At 43.3% G+C, this 13,778-nt stretch overlaps 1 protein-coding gene across 4 annotated transcripts in view; it reads left to right on the forward strand.

The window, feature by feature from the left end:
• Positions 1–13,778, forward strand: part of LOC116374138 (interleukin-1 receptor accessory protein-like 1) — a 399,675-nt gene that overhangs the window by 183,936 nt on the left and 201,961 nt on the right. For all 4 annotated transcript variants that reach the window (XM_031823979.1, XM_031823977.1, XM_031823980.1 and 1 more), the window contains exons 4-5: positions 8,716–8,902; positions 11,638–11,791. In XM_031823979.1, the coding sequence (XP_031679839.1) occupies positions 8,716–8,902; positions 11,638–11,791 (341 nt within the window). The remainder of the gene's footprint in view (positions 1–8,715; positions 8,903–11,637; positions 11,792–13,778) is intronic.

Consider the following 13,778-nt stretch of genomic DNA (forward strand, 5'->3'; position numbering starts at 1 on the left):
TGGTGACTAAAGTAGATCATTCAGGTGCTGTATAACCAGTCACATAATGACGGCGTGGTGACTAAAGTAGATCATTGAGGTGCTGTATAACCAGTCACATACTGAAGGTGTGGTGACTAAAGTAGTTAATTCAGGTGCTGTATAACCAGTCACATAATGAAGGTGTGGTGACTAAAGTAGCTCATTAAGGTGCTTTATAACCAGTCACATAATGAAGGTGTGGTGACTAAAGTAGTTCATTAAGGTGCTGTATAACCAGTCACATAATGAAGGTGTGGTGACTAAAGTAGATCATTGAGGTGCTGTATAACCAGTCACATAATGAAGGTGTGGTGACTAAAGTAGTTCATTCAGGTGCTGTATAACCAGTCACATAATGACGGCGTGGTGACTAAAGTAGTTCATTCAGGTGCTGTATAACCAGTCACATAATGAAGGTGTGGTGACTAAAGTAGATCATTGAGGTGCTGTATAAACAGTCACATAATGAAGGCGTGGTGACTAAAGTAGTTCATTAAGGTGCTGTATAACCAGTCACATAATGAAGGTGTGGTGACTAAAGTAGTTCATTAAGGTGCTGTATAACCAGTCACATAATGAAGGTGTGGTGACTAAAGTAGTTCATTAAGGTGCTGTATAACCAGTCACATAATGAAGGTGTGGTGACTAAAGTAGTTCATTAAGGTGCTGTATAACCAGTCACATAATGAAGGTGTGGTGACTAAAGTAGATCATTGAGGTGCTGTATAACCAGTCACATAATGAAGGTGTGGTGACTAAAGTAGATCATTCAGGTGCTGTATAACCAGTCACATAATGACGGCATGGTGACTAAAGTAGATCATTGAGGTGCTGTATAACCAGTCACATACTGAAGGTGTGGTGACTAAAGTAGTTAATTCAGGTGCTGTATAACCAGTCACATAATGAAGGTGTGGTGACTAAAGTAGATCATTGAGGTGCTGTATAACCAGTCACATAATGAAGGTGTGGTGACTAAATTAGATCATTGAGGTGCTGTATAACCAGTCACATAATGAAGGTGTGGTGACTAAAGTAGATCATTGAGGTGCTGTATAACCAGTCACATAATGAAGGTGTGGTGACTAAAGTTGATCATTGAGATGCTGTATAACCAGTCACATAATGAAGGTGTGGTGACTAAAGTAGTTCATTAAGGTGCTGTATAACCAGTCACATAATGAAGGTGTGGTGACTAAAGTAGTTCATTAAGGTGCTGTATAACCAGTCACATAATGAAGGTGTGGTGACTAAAGTAGTTCATTAAGGTGCTGTATAACCAGTCACATAATGAAGGTGTGGTGACTAAAGTAGTTCATTAAGGTGCTGTATAACCAGTCACATAATGAAGGTGTGGTGACTAAAGTAGATCATTGAGGTGCTGTATAACCAGTCACATACTGAAGGTGTGGTGACTAAAGTAGTTAATTCAGGTGCTGTATAACCAGTCACATAATGAAGGTGTGGTGACTAAAGTAGATCATTAAGGTGCTGTATAACCAGTCACATACTGAAGGTGTGGTGACTAAAGTAGTTCATTAAGGTGCTGTATAACCAGTCACATAATAAAGGTGTGGGTTCTAAAGTAGATCATTGAGGTGCTGTATAACCAGTCACATAATGACGGCGTGGTGACTAAAGTAGATCATTGAGGTGCTGTATAACCAGTCACATACTGAAGGTGTGGTGACTAAAGTAGTTAATTCAGGTGCTGTATAACCAGTCACATAATGACGGCGTGGTGACTAAAGTAGATCATTGAGGTGCTGTATAACCAGTCACATAATGAAGGTGTGGTGACTAAAGTAGATCATTGAGGTGCTGTATAACCAGTCACATACTGAAGGTGTGGTGACTAAAGTAGTTAATTCAGGTGCTGTATAACCAGTCACATACTGAAGGTGTGGTGACTAAAGTAGTTCATTCAGGTGCTGTATAACCAGTCACATAATGAAGGTGTGGTGACTAAAATAGATCATTGAGGTGCTGTATAACCAGGAACATAATGAATGTGTGGTGACTAAAGTAGATCATTGAGGTGCTGTATAACCAGTCACATACTGAAGGTGTGGTGACTAAAGTAGTTAATTCAGGTGCTGTATAACCAGTCACATAATGACGGCGTGGTGACTAAAGTAGTTCATTCAGGTGCTGTATAACCAGTCACATAATGAAGGTGTGGTGACTAAAGTAGATCATTGAGGTGCTGTATAACCAGTCACATAATGAAGGCGTGGTGACTAAAGTAGTTCATTAAGGTGCTGTATAACCAGTCACATAATGAAGGTGTGGTGACTAAAGTAGTTCATTAAGGTGCTGTATAACCAGTCACATAATGAAGGTGTGGTGACTAAAGTAGTTCATTAAGGTGCTGTATAACCAGTCACATAATGAAGGTGTGGTGACTAAAGTAGTTCATTAAGGTGCTGTATAACCAGTCACATAATGAAGGTGTGGTGACTAAAGTAGATCATTGAGGTGCTGTATAACCAGTCACATAATGACGGCGTGGTGACTAAAGTAGATCATTGAGGTGCTGTATAACCAGTCACATACTGAAGGTGTGGTGACTAAAGTAGTTAATTCAGGTGCTGTATAACCAGTCACATAATGAAGGTGTGGTGACTAAAGTAGATCATTAAGGTGCTGTATAACCAGTCACATACTGAAGGTGTGGTGACTAAAGTAGTTCATTAAGGTGCTGTATAACCAGTCACATAATGAAGGTGTGGGGACTAAAGTAGATCATTGAGGTGCTGTATAACCAGTCACATAATGACGGTGTGGTGACTAAAGTAGATCATTGAGGTGCTGTATAACCAGTCACATACTGAAGGTGTGGTGACTAAAGTAGTTAATTCAGGTGCTGTATAACCAGTCACATAATGAATGTGTGGTGACTAAAGTAGATCATTGAGATGCTGTATAACCAGTCACATACTGAAGGTGTGGTGACTAAAGTAGTTAATTCAGGTGCTGTATAACCAGTCACATAATGACGGCGTGGTGACTAAAGTAGTTCATTCAGGTGCTGTATAACCAGTCACATAATGAAGGTGTGGTGACTAAAGTAGATCATTGAGGTGCTGTATAACCAGTCACATAATGAAGGCGTGGTGACTAAAGTAGTTCATTAAGGTGCTGTATAACCAGTCACATAATGAAGGTGTGGTGACTAAAGTAGTTCATTAAGGTGCTGTATAACCAGTCACATAATGAAGGTGTGGTGACTAAAGTAGTTCATTAAGGTGCTGTATAACCAGTCACATAATGAAGGTGTGGTGACTAAAGTAGTTCATTAAGGTGCTGTATAACCAGTCACATAATGAAGGTGTGGTGACTAAAGTAGATCATTGAGGTGCTGTATAACCAGTCACATAATGAAGGTGTGGTGACTAAAGTAGTTAATTCAGGTGCTGTATAACCAGTCACATAATGAAGGTGTGGTGACTAAAGTAGATCATTAAGGTGCTGTATAACCAGTCACATACTGAAGGTGTGGTGACTAAAGTCGTTCATTAAGGTGCTGTATAACCAGTCACATAATGAAGGTGTGGGGACTAAAGTAGATCATTGAGGTGCTGTATAACCAGTCACATAATGAGGGTGTGGTGACTAAAGTAGATCATTGAGGTGCTGTATAACCAGTCACATACTGAAGGTGTGGTGACTAAAGTAGTTAATTCAGGTGCTGTATAACCAGTCACATAATGACGGCATGGTGACTAAAGTAGATCATTGAGGTGCTGTATAACCAGTCACATAATGAAGGTGTGGTGACTAAAGTAGATCATTGAGGTGCTGTATAACCAGTCACATACTGAATGTGTGGTGACTAAAGTAGATCATTGAGGAGCTGTATAACCAGTCACATAATGAAGGTGTGGTGACTAAAGTAGATCATTGAGGAGCTGTATAACCAGTCACATAATGAAGGTGTGGTGACTAAAGTAGATCATTGAGATGCTGTATAACCAGTCACATAATGAAGGTGTGGTGACTAAAGTAGTTCATTCAGGTGCTGTATAACCAGTCACAGTGTGTGTGTGTGTGTGTGTGTGTGTGTGTGTGTGTGTGTGTGTGTGTGTGTGTGTGTGTGTGTGTGTGTGTGTGTGTGTGTGTGTGTGTGTGTGTGTGTGTGTGTGTGTGTGTGTGTGTGTGTGTGTGTGTGTGTGTGTGTGTGTTTGGGGGAGTGACATTTAATGACTGCAAAAACACCAGCAAATCTGCTCCAAGTGATTGTAATTTTGGACATTTATTCCAACGCATTACAGAGAGATATATGTTTTCGTATTCAAATGTAAGCAAGGTTTGGAATGATTATGTTTTAGTCAAGTATTATATCTGTTTGTGCTTCTTGCGCTCCATTTGCAGTCTACAAATTATTTGTAATTATGTTCTGGCCCCCTGACCATCCACTCAAGAAGAGGTCGTCCCACGGCTGAATCTAGTTGATGATCCCTGGCATAAAAGATCAACATGTGTCTCTCTCCATAGTCATTTATGGAGACGTGAAATCCGCAAGCGGCTGAGAAGCTCAACATTTTGGGCCTTCTCTCCAGAGACAGAGGCTAAGTGGAGGCCTGTTGGCCCAAAGTGAGGTTTGGGGAGTGGGCAGTTAATCACCTGGCCTCGTGTGCTGACAGATGAGTTATGGAGCAGGCCATAGGTAGAGCCTCAGTCCTCCCACCACTCCTCACTGCCTCCCACCGCAGCACGCCATGCCAACCTGACCTTCGCTTGGGTCATAAATAATGCACTGACCATAAAAGACTGATTATGGGTAATCTGTAGCCCTGGTCTGTCTGGCCACTGGGTGCAGGTTGTCATCAGTGCTGATTTGGCAGCTGCTAGCTGGCTGGTCGTTTGCCGAGCTCTGGACTGAGTTGGGCTAGCGTGCGTCATGGTGGAGCCTGATGTACCAGCAAGGTGCAGCTAAAGGTCATGGCCCGCTGTCCATGGCACTGGTTTCACCAGTGTGTGAGATTTTGATGTATAGTCCAGTCGAATACAAGCGGGTGTGTTAAGGGTTGAAAGGAGTTTGACAATTGTCCAAGTTATCTTTTTATTGAGTGACGGGGATTTATTGTAAACATTTGTGACAATGTTTCCACATTATTATGACTTTAAGGTTTATACCTCTAATGAGAATCAACAAGTGTTCAATTTCCTGCTCTATTTAAGTAGAACTTGCAGATCTTTTAATTAAGAATTCAGTAATGAATTAATCCCACAGGTACCTTGTGGTCTGAGGAGAATGGTTTCACATTAACTCTACAGCTTGGAGCTTTAATATCGCAGGGAACAGATACTGAGTTAGAGGGAGTAGAGGGAATTATGTTCCATATTTCTCTTCAACCAAAACAAGGGAGATGATGTCATAAATGAGGTTAGGAGAGAATAATTAAGAATGGATGTAATGATTTTGCCAAGTTGATTTTGCCAAGTTGGGCCCTTGGTATCTAATTTCAATTACAATAATGTGTGATTAATAATTTATCAAGCTCCTGAAATAATGACCTTGTCCTAAAAATTATGAATTCATTTAGACAAGCAAGAGCGGGGAATAGTTTATCCCCAATGGTACTGTTTTACATTGCACCCCAAATAGGTATTTTTGACATGTTTGTAAAAAGTGGCTGTACTATATACTGATACAACAATACAGGCAACATTGTGTTGGTCATTATTTTAGTAAGGTGAGGTAGTCAGTTCATCGTTGACCTACCATCCATTACTCCTACCCGGGATTTGACTAGATGGGATACAGCTTTTGTCAGATTTGACTTTTTATAGTAGGTTAGGATAACTTAAGCAGCAGGTTAAGGGAATTTACATAGCAGGTTAGGAGAATTAGGTTAAGTTTAGATAAAGGGTTAGCTAAAATGCCCCAAAAACTACTTTTGCCGTCAATATCACAAAAAATGTATCACAAAAAATGTATCCCTTCTGGCCATGACCTCCTTCCCTGTCGCATATTGCAACAACCATTTCTATTATGGAAACAAATCCTCCATTTGCCCTCCGGCTCTCTGTGTGCAAACTGTCAGCCAAGGTGTTCTCCACTTTAATATGAACTGCATGGTATCTGTCTGTAATTGACTTGACATTGAAGAGCAGCCTCTCGTCAGCTCCCATTGACATGCTGTCATTAATATTGTGGTATTAACTTGGTATAACCAATATATCCAAAAGTATACTCAGCTGAATACTCTAGTATGCACTATGCCAGTGTTTCCCAACTCTGGTCCTCAAGGACCCAGTACAGTACAGTACATGTTTTTGTTGTGGCCCTCGACAAGCACACCTGTTTCTACTTGTCAACTAATCATCAAGCCCTTGACAAGTTGAACCAGGTGTTTTTGTCCTGGTCTACAACAACAACGTGTGCTGTTGGGGCTACGGGAGGACCGGAGATGGGAACCACTGCAGTATACAGAAGCCTATACTTCCTGTCTAGTAGACATTTAGTTCTGAGTATACAGTTATTGATGTACAGTGGACTGAAAGTGGTGTGTTTGTCCTGGCCACATTGTTCATGAATATACAGTATAGATAGTGCTACTGACTGAACACAAAGCACTACTGTTCTCCATCCTCCTGGCTCTCTTGCTGAACACAAAGCGCTACTGTTCTCCATCCTCCTGGCTCTCTTGCTTAAAAGGCAGTGTGACGGATGTGAACCGTTGGAAAGACATCGTAGGACAAAGTGTTGGCCCGGGCCATCGATCACTCAACAGCCAGGCTGACACTATTCTCTCTCTCTCTCCCACCGGGCGAGTTTATCAGCACTGCCCAGAATATTTAACAGGGGGAGCGGACCCTGGGGATCTCATTTGCACAGGTGTCCATCTGGTGCAAGTTGTCTGGGATAATCTCCACATCATGTCGCATTTGCATCCTCCGCTTCATAAAATGGGCAGACTTAATCGGACAGACCGCGGTGCCCAGTAGAGGGTGTGTCTGACTATGGGCCGACCGGGCCTTTGCTTACTGCTTGCTAATCTGCGAGGCTGCGCTAATGCCGTGGCAATTATAGAAGGATTCCACTTGTTTATAATTGGATGTTGGTTCAGCCTCAAATCTGTGTTACCAGCTTGCGCCCCTGAAATTACCCAATGAGGTTTTCCTAAATGTTGTCATTTGTTGAAATCTGTAGACCAGAAGGATTTGATATTATGGGCCAATTGATACAGTGCTCACCCTCTTGAAGAACTAGGCTACACAGCTACTGATGATAGTCGTGAGTGGAGACAATCTTATTAGCTATACATGCATAGACGGATCAAAGGTCACACTGATTGAGCTCATTGATCACATTAGGCTGGCTTTTCCCTCCAACATTGTATGGAATTCCCTGCACACTCAATACCTCTGTCCATTGATTCCAAAAATCCATGGATCCTTGCCTAAGAATCACTCATCTGGAGTCAAAGGCCAAACATGAACCTGTTTACCTAGCCATAAAAAACATCAACCAGCTGTAATGACTGATGTATTACTATGGCTGTGGAAGGGTTATACTGCAATCGACTCAAACTCCCTGCTCATTCATGTGAGCATGCTACTGGAGTTCCTGCTGCTGTGGGCCAATTGTTATTGAACAGTTGTACAGATTCAACACAGAGTGATTATTAGACTGAGCACAGTGAAATTGTACCACACAGTATGGTGCCATAGTGTTGTACATGACTGGGTTGCCAGACCTGGTATTTACATTATACCCTCACAGCTTTCAGTCACAGTTGTAGTCCTCTGGGCTGATAGGCTTTTCTCTATCAGGTCTGACCAGTTACATAATATCAACTCTGATATTTAGGAGGGCAACAAGTCATTTTCTGCTAGCTTGCACCGTATCTGCATAAAGGCGTCGAAACAAAAGGCTCACTCAATCTTCACTGCTGTTGACTTTCAGAACTGCCGTTCTGCATTAGCCCTCGTCTCCCTTCCACCTCCATTTTCACCACTTTTCTTTTGCCGTTGCCATCGATAATTTGTGATATCCAGGTTCATCCCTCCCGCATCATTTACATTCCTCCTGGATGGGTGAGAAAACACAATGCAGCTCTGTAGGAACGGTCCGGACAACCAGCCACGGCTGAGTGGAGGTGGAGAGATGATTCTTCACGTTGACGAGAGAGGAGAATGTCAAACCTTCCCCATATTCTCCCACCGAACCAGATGGCTCACTGTATCTGGGTGTCAATGGTTTAGATCAAACAAGTAGGGCTAATGAGTTAAGAATGTTTTGATTCGTTATTCAAGTACCTGCATTCACTTTCCAAATGTAAACTGGACCAAAATATAAACCATTTTTACTGAGTTGCAGTATATATAAGGAAATCAGTCAATTGAAATACATTCATTTGGCCCTAATCTATGGATTTCCCATGACTGGGCAGGGGCACAGCCATACGCCCACCCACTGGGGAGCCAGGCCCACCCACTGGGGAGCCAGGCCCACCTACTGGGGAGCCAGGCCCACCTACTGGGGAGCCAGGCCCACCCACTGGGGAGCCAGGCCCAGCCAAGCAGAATTAGTTTTTCCCCACAAAAGGGCTTTATTCAGTTTATTACAGTTTCATCAAATGTATACTGTATCAATACCTGTCAACATATAGTGATAGTGGCGTGAGAGAACAATGTTATACAAAAATGATTAAACTTATTGATTTGTTCACTTATGTTTTGCAGGAATTCCACATATTGTATGAAAGTGTCCATGTCACTGACAGTGGCGGAGAACGACACAGACCTCTGCTACAACTCCAAAATGAGGTACTTCGAGAAGGCAGAGTTAAGCAAAAGTAAAGATATCACCTGTCCGGACATTGAGGATTATGTACAGCCGGGGAAGGAGCCAGAGATAGTATGGTACAAGGTAAGAGTCCACTATAGCATTATGTCTGTAACTTATTTCATATTGAATGCCATAGGGGCAGTTTCAAGGATACAAATTCAGCCTAGGCAGGTTCTCCACTGAGGCTGCTTTTTAGCCCAGGATTAGGCCTAGTATGTGTCTGGGAAACCACTGCTATGTGTCATGTATCAAATGTGATACATATATATTATCAGCGTATAATCAGAACTGTATGATCATGTAAATGTATTGAAAAAATGAGATTACATTTTTTTATTTTATATATATTATTACACTGCTCAAAAAAATAAAGGGAACACTAAAATAACACATCCTAGATCTGAATTAATGAAATATTTGTATTAAATACTTTTTTCTTTACGTAGTTGAATGTGCTGACAACAAAATCACAAAAAAATTATCACTGGAAATCAAATTTATCAACCCATGGAGGTCTGGATTTGGAGTCACACTCAAAATTAAAGTGGAAAACCACACTACAGGCTGATCCAACTTTGATGTAATGTCCTTAAAACAAGTCAAAATGAGGCTCAGTAGTGTGTGTGTCCTCCACGTGCCTGTATGACCTCCCTACAACGCCTGGGCATGCTCCTGATGAGGTGGCGGATGGTCTCCTGAGGGATCTCCTCCCAGACCTGGACTAAAGCATCTGCCAACTCCTGGACAGTCTGTGGTGCAACGTGGCAATGTGGCGTTGGTGGATGGAGCGAGACATGATGTCCCAGATGTGCTCAATTGGATTCAGGTCTGGGGAACGGGCGGGCCAGTCCATAGCATCAATGCCTTCCTCTTGCAGGAACTGCTGACACACTCCAGCCACATGAGGTCTAGCATTGTCTTGCATTAGGAGGAACCCAGGGCCAACCGCACAGCATATGGTCTCACAAGGGGTCTGAGGATCTCATCTCGGTACCTAATTGGCAGTCAGGCTACCTCTGGTGAGCACATGGAGGGCTGTGCGGCCCCCCAAAGAAATGCCACCCCACACCATGACTGACCCACCGCCAAACCGGTCATGCTGGAGGATGTTGCAGGCAGCAGAACGTTCTCCACGGCGTCTCCAGACTGTCACATCTGTCACATGTGCTCAGTGTGAACCTGCTTTCATCTGTGAAGAGCACAGGGCGCCAGTGGCGAATTTGCCAATCTTGGTGTTCTCTGGCAAATGCCAAACGTCCTGCACGGTGTTGGGCTGTAAGCACAACCCCCACCTGTGGACGTCGGGCCCTCATACCACCCTCATGGAGTCTGTTTCTGACCATTTGAGCAGACACATGCACATTTGTGGCCTGCTGGAGGTCATTTTGCAGGGCTCTGGCAGTGCTCCTCCTGCTCCTCCTTGCACAAAGGCGGAGGTAGCGGTCCTGCTGCTGGGTTGTTGCCCTCCTACAGCCTCCTCCACGTCTCCTGATGTACTGGCCTGTCTCCTGGTAGCGCCTCCATGCTCGGGACACTACGTTGACAGACAGCAAACCTTCTTGCCACAGCTCGCATTGATGTGCCATCCTGGATGAGCTGCACTACCTGAGCCACTTGTGTGGGTTGTAGACTCCGTCTCATGCTACCACTAGAGTGAAAGCACCGCCAGCATTCAAAAGCATCCAAAACATCAGTCAGGAAGCATAGGTACTGAGAAGTGGTCTGTAGTCACCACCTGCAGAACCACTCCTTTATTGGGGGTGTCTTGCTAATTGCCTATAATTTCCACCTGTTGTCTATTCCATTTGCACAACAGCATGTGAAATTTATTGTCAATCAGTGTTGCTTCCTAAGTGGACAATTTGATTTCACAGAAGTGTGATTGACTTGGAGTTACATTGTGTTGTTTAAGTGTTCCCTTTATTTTTTTGAGCAGTGTATTTTAGTCTAAGCATACTTGTATGTATTGTCTAGCAGCCTATGTGCTTGCTTGATGACAGTAGGTAGATTTATCCACCCATAACTCACAGCCACTCTGCACAGCACCTCCTGAGATGTCATTTGTTTTTCATGAGACCCCCCCCCCCCCCCCCAAACGACTGGAGGGGGTCCTCAGAGTCAGACGTCTGGCTATCTGAGTCGACGAGCTGCCCTCACCGGCACCGGCTGCCTGCCCACAGTGTAACAGCAGACTGACAGAGTAGCCGACGGAGGCCAGGGGCCAATTCATCAAAACTAGATGAATGTCGGATTAGATGGCCACAGTGCTTCTTCAGTTTCCCAGTGAATCAAATTAAAACATGGATAATGACTGTGGCCCTAGAATATTCTAGTTATTTGCTCTGTCTCTGGAAGCGGAGCTGATTGAATTCTGGGAGACCCGTGAGCGCAGGTGGAACCAACCCACGGTATTCCAGTTTTCCTGCTGCGGGTGAATGAGTTTGTGTGGCACAAGTTCCCTTTTCCAAGGGCCTTGTTCTTCCTCTGGGTTCATTCCCACCAAAATGAACTGCTTCAACCCCATACATTGTTCTTCTAGTGGGAACTTAGCGATATAATGTTGTATAATTGATCACACTCGTCTTGCCAAAAACAGGAACTCAATACAACAACACTAAATACAAGATGAGAATGCATTTGTGATCAAAGAGTTTGTTTGAAGTTTGGAATGGTTCGATGCATTTCGTCAGGTGTCCATGTTTTCCACGTCTACATTGTATGTTGTAAAAAGTGTAATCTAAGTCCAACTGTATACTGCTTTTCTGTTTCTTCGTGGTGTTTTACATTCATAAGCCTTCTCTCTATTTGAATCGAAGGAATGCAAGCCAAAGCAGTGGAGACAAAGCATTGTAAGGAGAAGAGATACTCTCTCTATCCGGGAGGTGCGTGAAGATGACATTGGAAATTACACGTGTGAATTACAGTTTGGCAGCTTCGTGGTGAGAAGAACTACAGAACTATCTGTTACAGGTAAGAAAAACTCCTTTGCGGGTCACATGTGCTCCATGCTGGGCCATTGGGGATAACTTGCATTGTGTTTTTATTGGCATTGATGAATGTTTATGTTTTTTTGTCTGTCAGCGAGGCAGAGTTCATTCTTTGTGGGAGAGCGGATTTAATAATCATTGCCATTGTGCAGCTGTGTCGTGTTCGTCGTCTATTTTGGGGATGGCCACAATAGTTTATTGTATATGAGCTACAGATCTTCTGCTTGGCTGAAATGAAGAATACGTTTAGATTTTGTTTTAAACACAGATATCTGAGGTGTACATTCAGGAAGAAAATGTTGATGGGATTATGTTGCAGCAGACATCTCATTAGAAATAGGTCAGAATGCTGACATTTATCCATAGTAGTTATATTTATAAACATGATAATGGTAAATCTCTTACTACATGTTGTTCTGCTAGTAGTTGTGAACCTTGTTGTCAGGGTTGTGGCTTCAATACCTCTGTGCTGTCGTGACTTCATCTGGCGTTCTTAATTGCCAAGTAGTAGAATTTGCACAGAGCCACTTCATCACTTTTTCTTAACTAAGACTGTTCAAATATTAAAGCTTGAACTTAACGTTCCTTATCTTTAGAGGGAGGGGTGTGACAGAATAGAGATCGCTCACCACCGCCACCTCCACCGCTAACGTTGATGTGCAGTAACAACTTGGACAGTCTTGATGGAAAACCCATAGTACAGGTGCATTCAATCAATGACACAATGATTACAAAAATATCTACTCTACTCAGTCTTGCCCTCATGGCTGAACCCTGAAAAGAAAACACCAGAGAAAACCACTGTAGCAAGATATATTAAGAGCTGTTACATGTCAATGCATCACACCCATCATCCATAGTGGTCTCGAGGTCAAGCAAACTATTTGCAGTTTACGGCTATCTGATTACAGTTTATTATCCCCTAAAGAGACAAAGGCAGACTCCATAGAAGACCAATTTCACTCATCAATCTTGTTACCTGCTGCCTCAGACGGTCCTCATCCTCCGGGATGATTCCCTTCCCCTCACAAAGACGCATTTAGCATTTTTGGATGAGGGATAGTTCACTCAAAATACAAAATGACACATTGGTTTCCTTTCCCTGTAAGCAGTCTATGGACAAGGTATGACAGTAATCCATGCGTTGGTTGAGTTTCTCTGGCACATCCACATGCTACCGTTTTAACATGATGCAGCGAAAAATTACTATCACGGTCCCATGACTTGAATGGGATTTGAGCCACGAATGCTAAACCATTAGCATGTGGAAAGGGAAACTAAACCAAAGCATGGATTGCTGTCATACCTTGTCCATAGACTGCTTACAGGGTACGGAAACCAATATGTCATTTAGTAAAACTATCTCTTTAAGCGAGAAAACGTCCTGCTTTTGTGTTTGCAATTTTTTTATCTGACTGAAATCAGGAGGGAATCTGAGGACTCTCTCTCTCGCGCGCTCTCGCTCTCTCTCGCTCTCTCGCTCTCTCTCGCTCTCTCTCTCTCGCTCTCTCTCTCTCGCTCTCTCTCGTTCTCTCGCTCTCTCTCTCTCTCTCTCTCTCTCGCTCTCTCTCGCTCTCTCTCTCTCTCTCGCTCTCTCTCTCTCTCTCTCGTTCTCTCGCTCTCTCTCTCTCTCTCTCTCGCTCTCTCTCTCTCTCTCTCGCTCTCTCTCGCTCTCTCTCGTTCTCTCGCTCTCTCGCTCTCTCTCGTTCTCTCGCTCTCTCTCGCTCTCGCTCTCTCGCTCTCTCTCGCTCTCTCTCGTTCTCTCTCTCTCTCTCTCTCTCTCTCTCTCTCTCTCTCTCTCGCTCTCTCGCTCGTGAATAATAATTACACGCTTCCGCCCACATATAGAGGGCATAGGAAAGAACATGGCCCACCTACACGCATCATGTACGGTACATGTATATAGACATGCATACATAAATTACTTCCTGTAATAAAGACAAACACTGAGAGTACAAAACATTCCATGA

Source organism: Oncorhynchus kisutch, linkage group LG5 (assembly GCF_002021735.2).
Source record: "Oncorhynchus kisutch isolate 150728-3 linkage group LG5, Okis_V2, whole genome shotgun sequence".
Taxonomy (NCBI): Eukaryota; Metazoa; Chordata; class Actinopteri; order Salmoniformes; family Salmonidae; genus Oncorhynchus; species Oncorhynchus kisutch.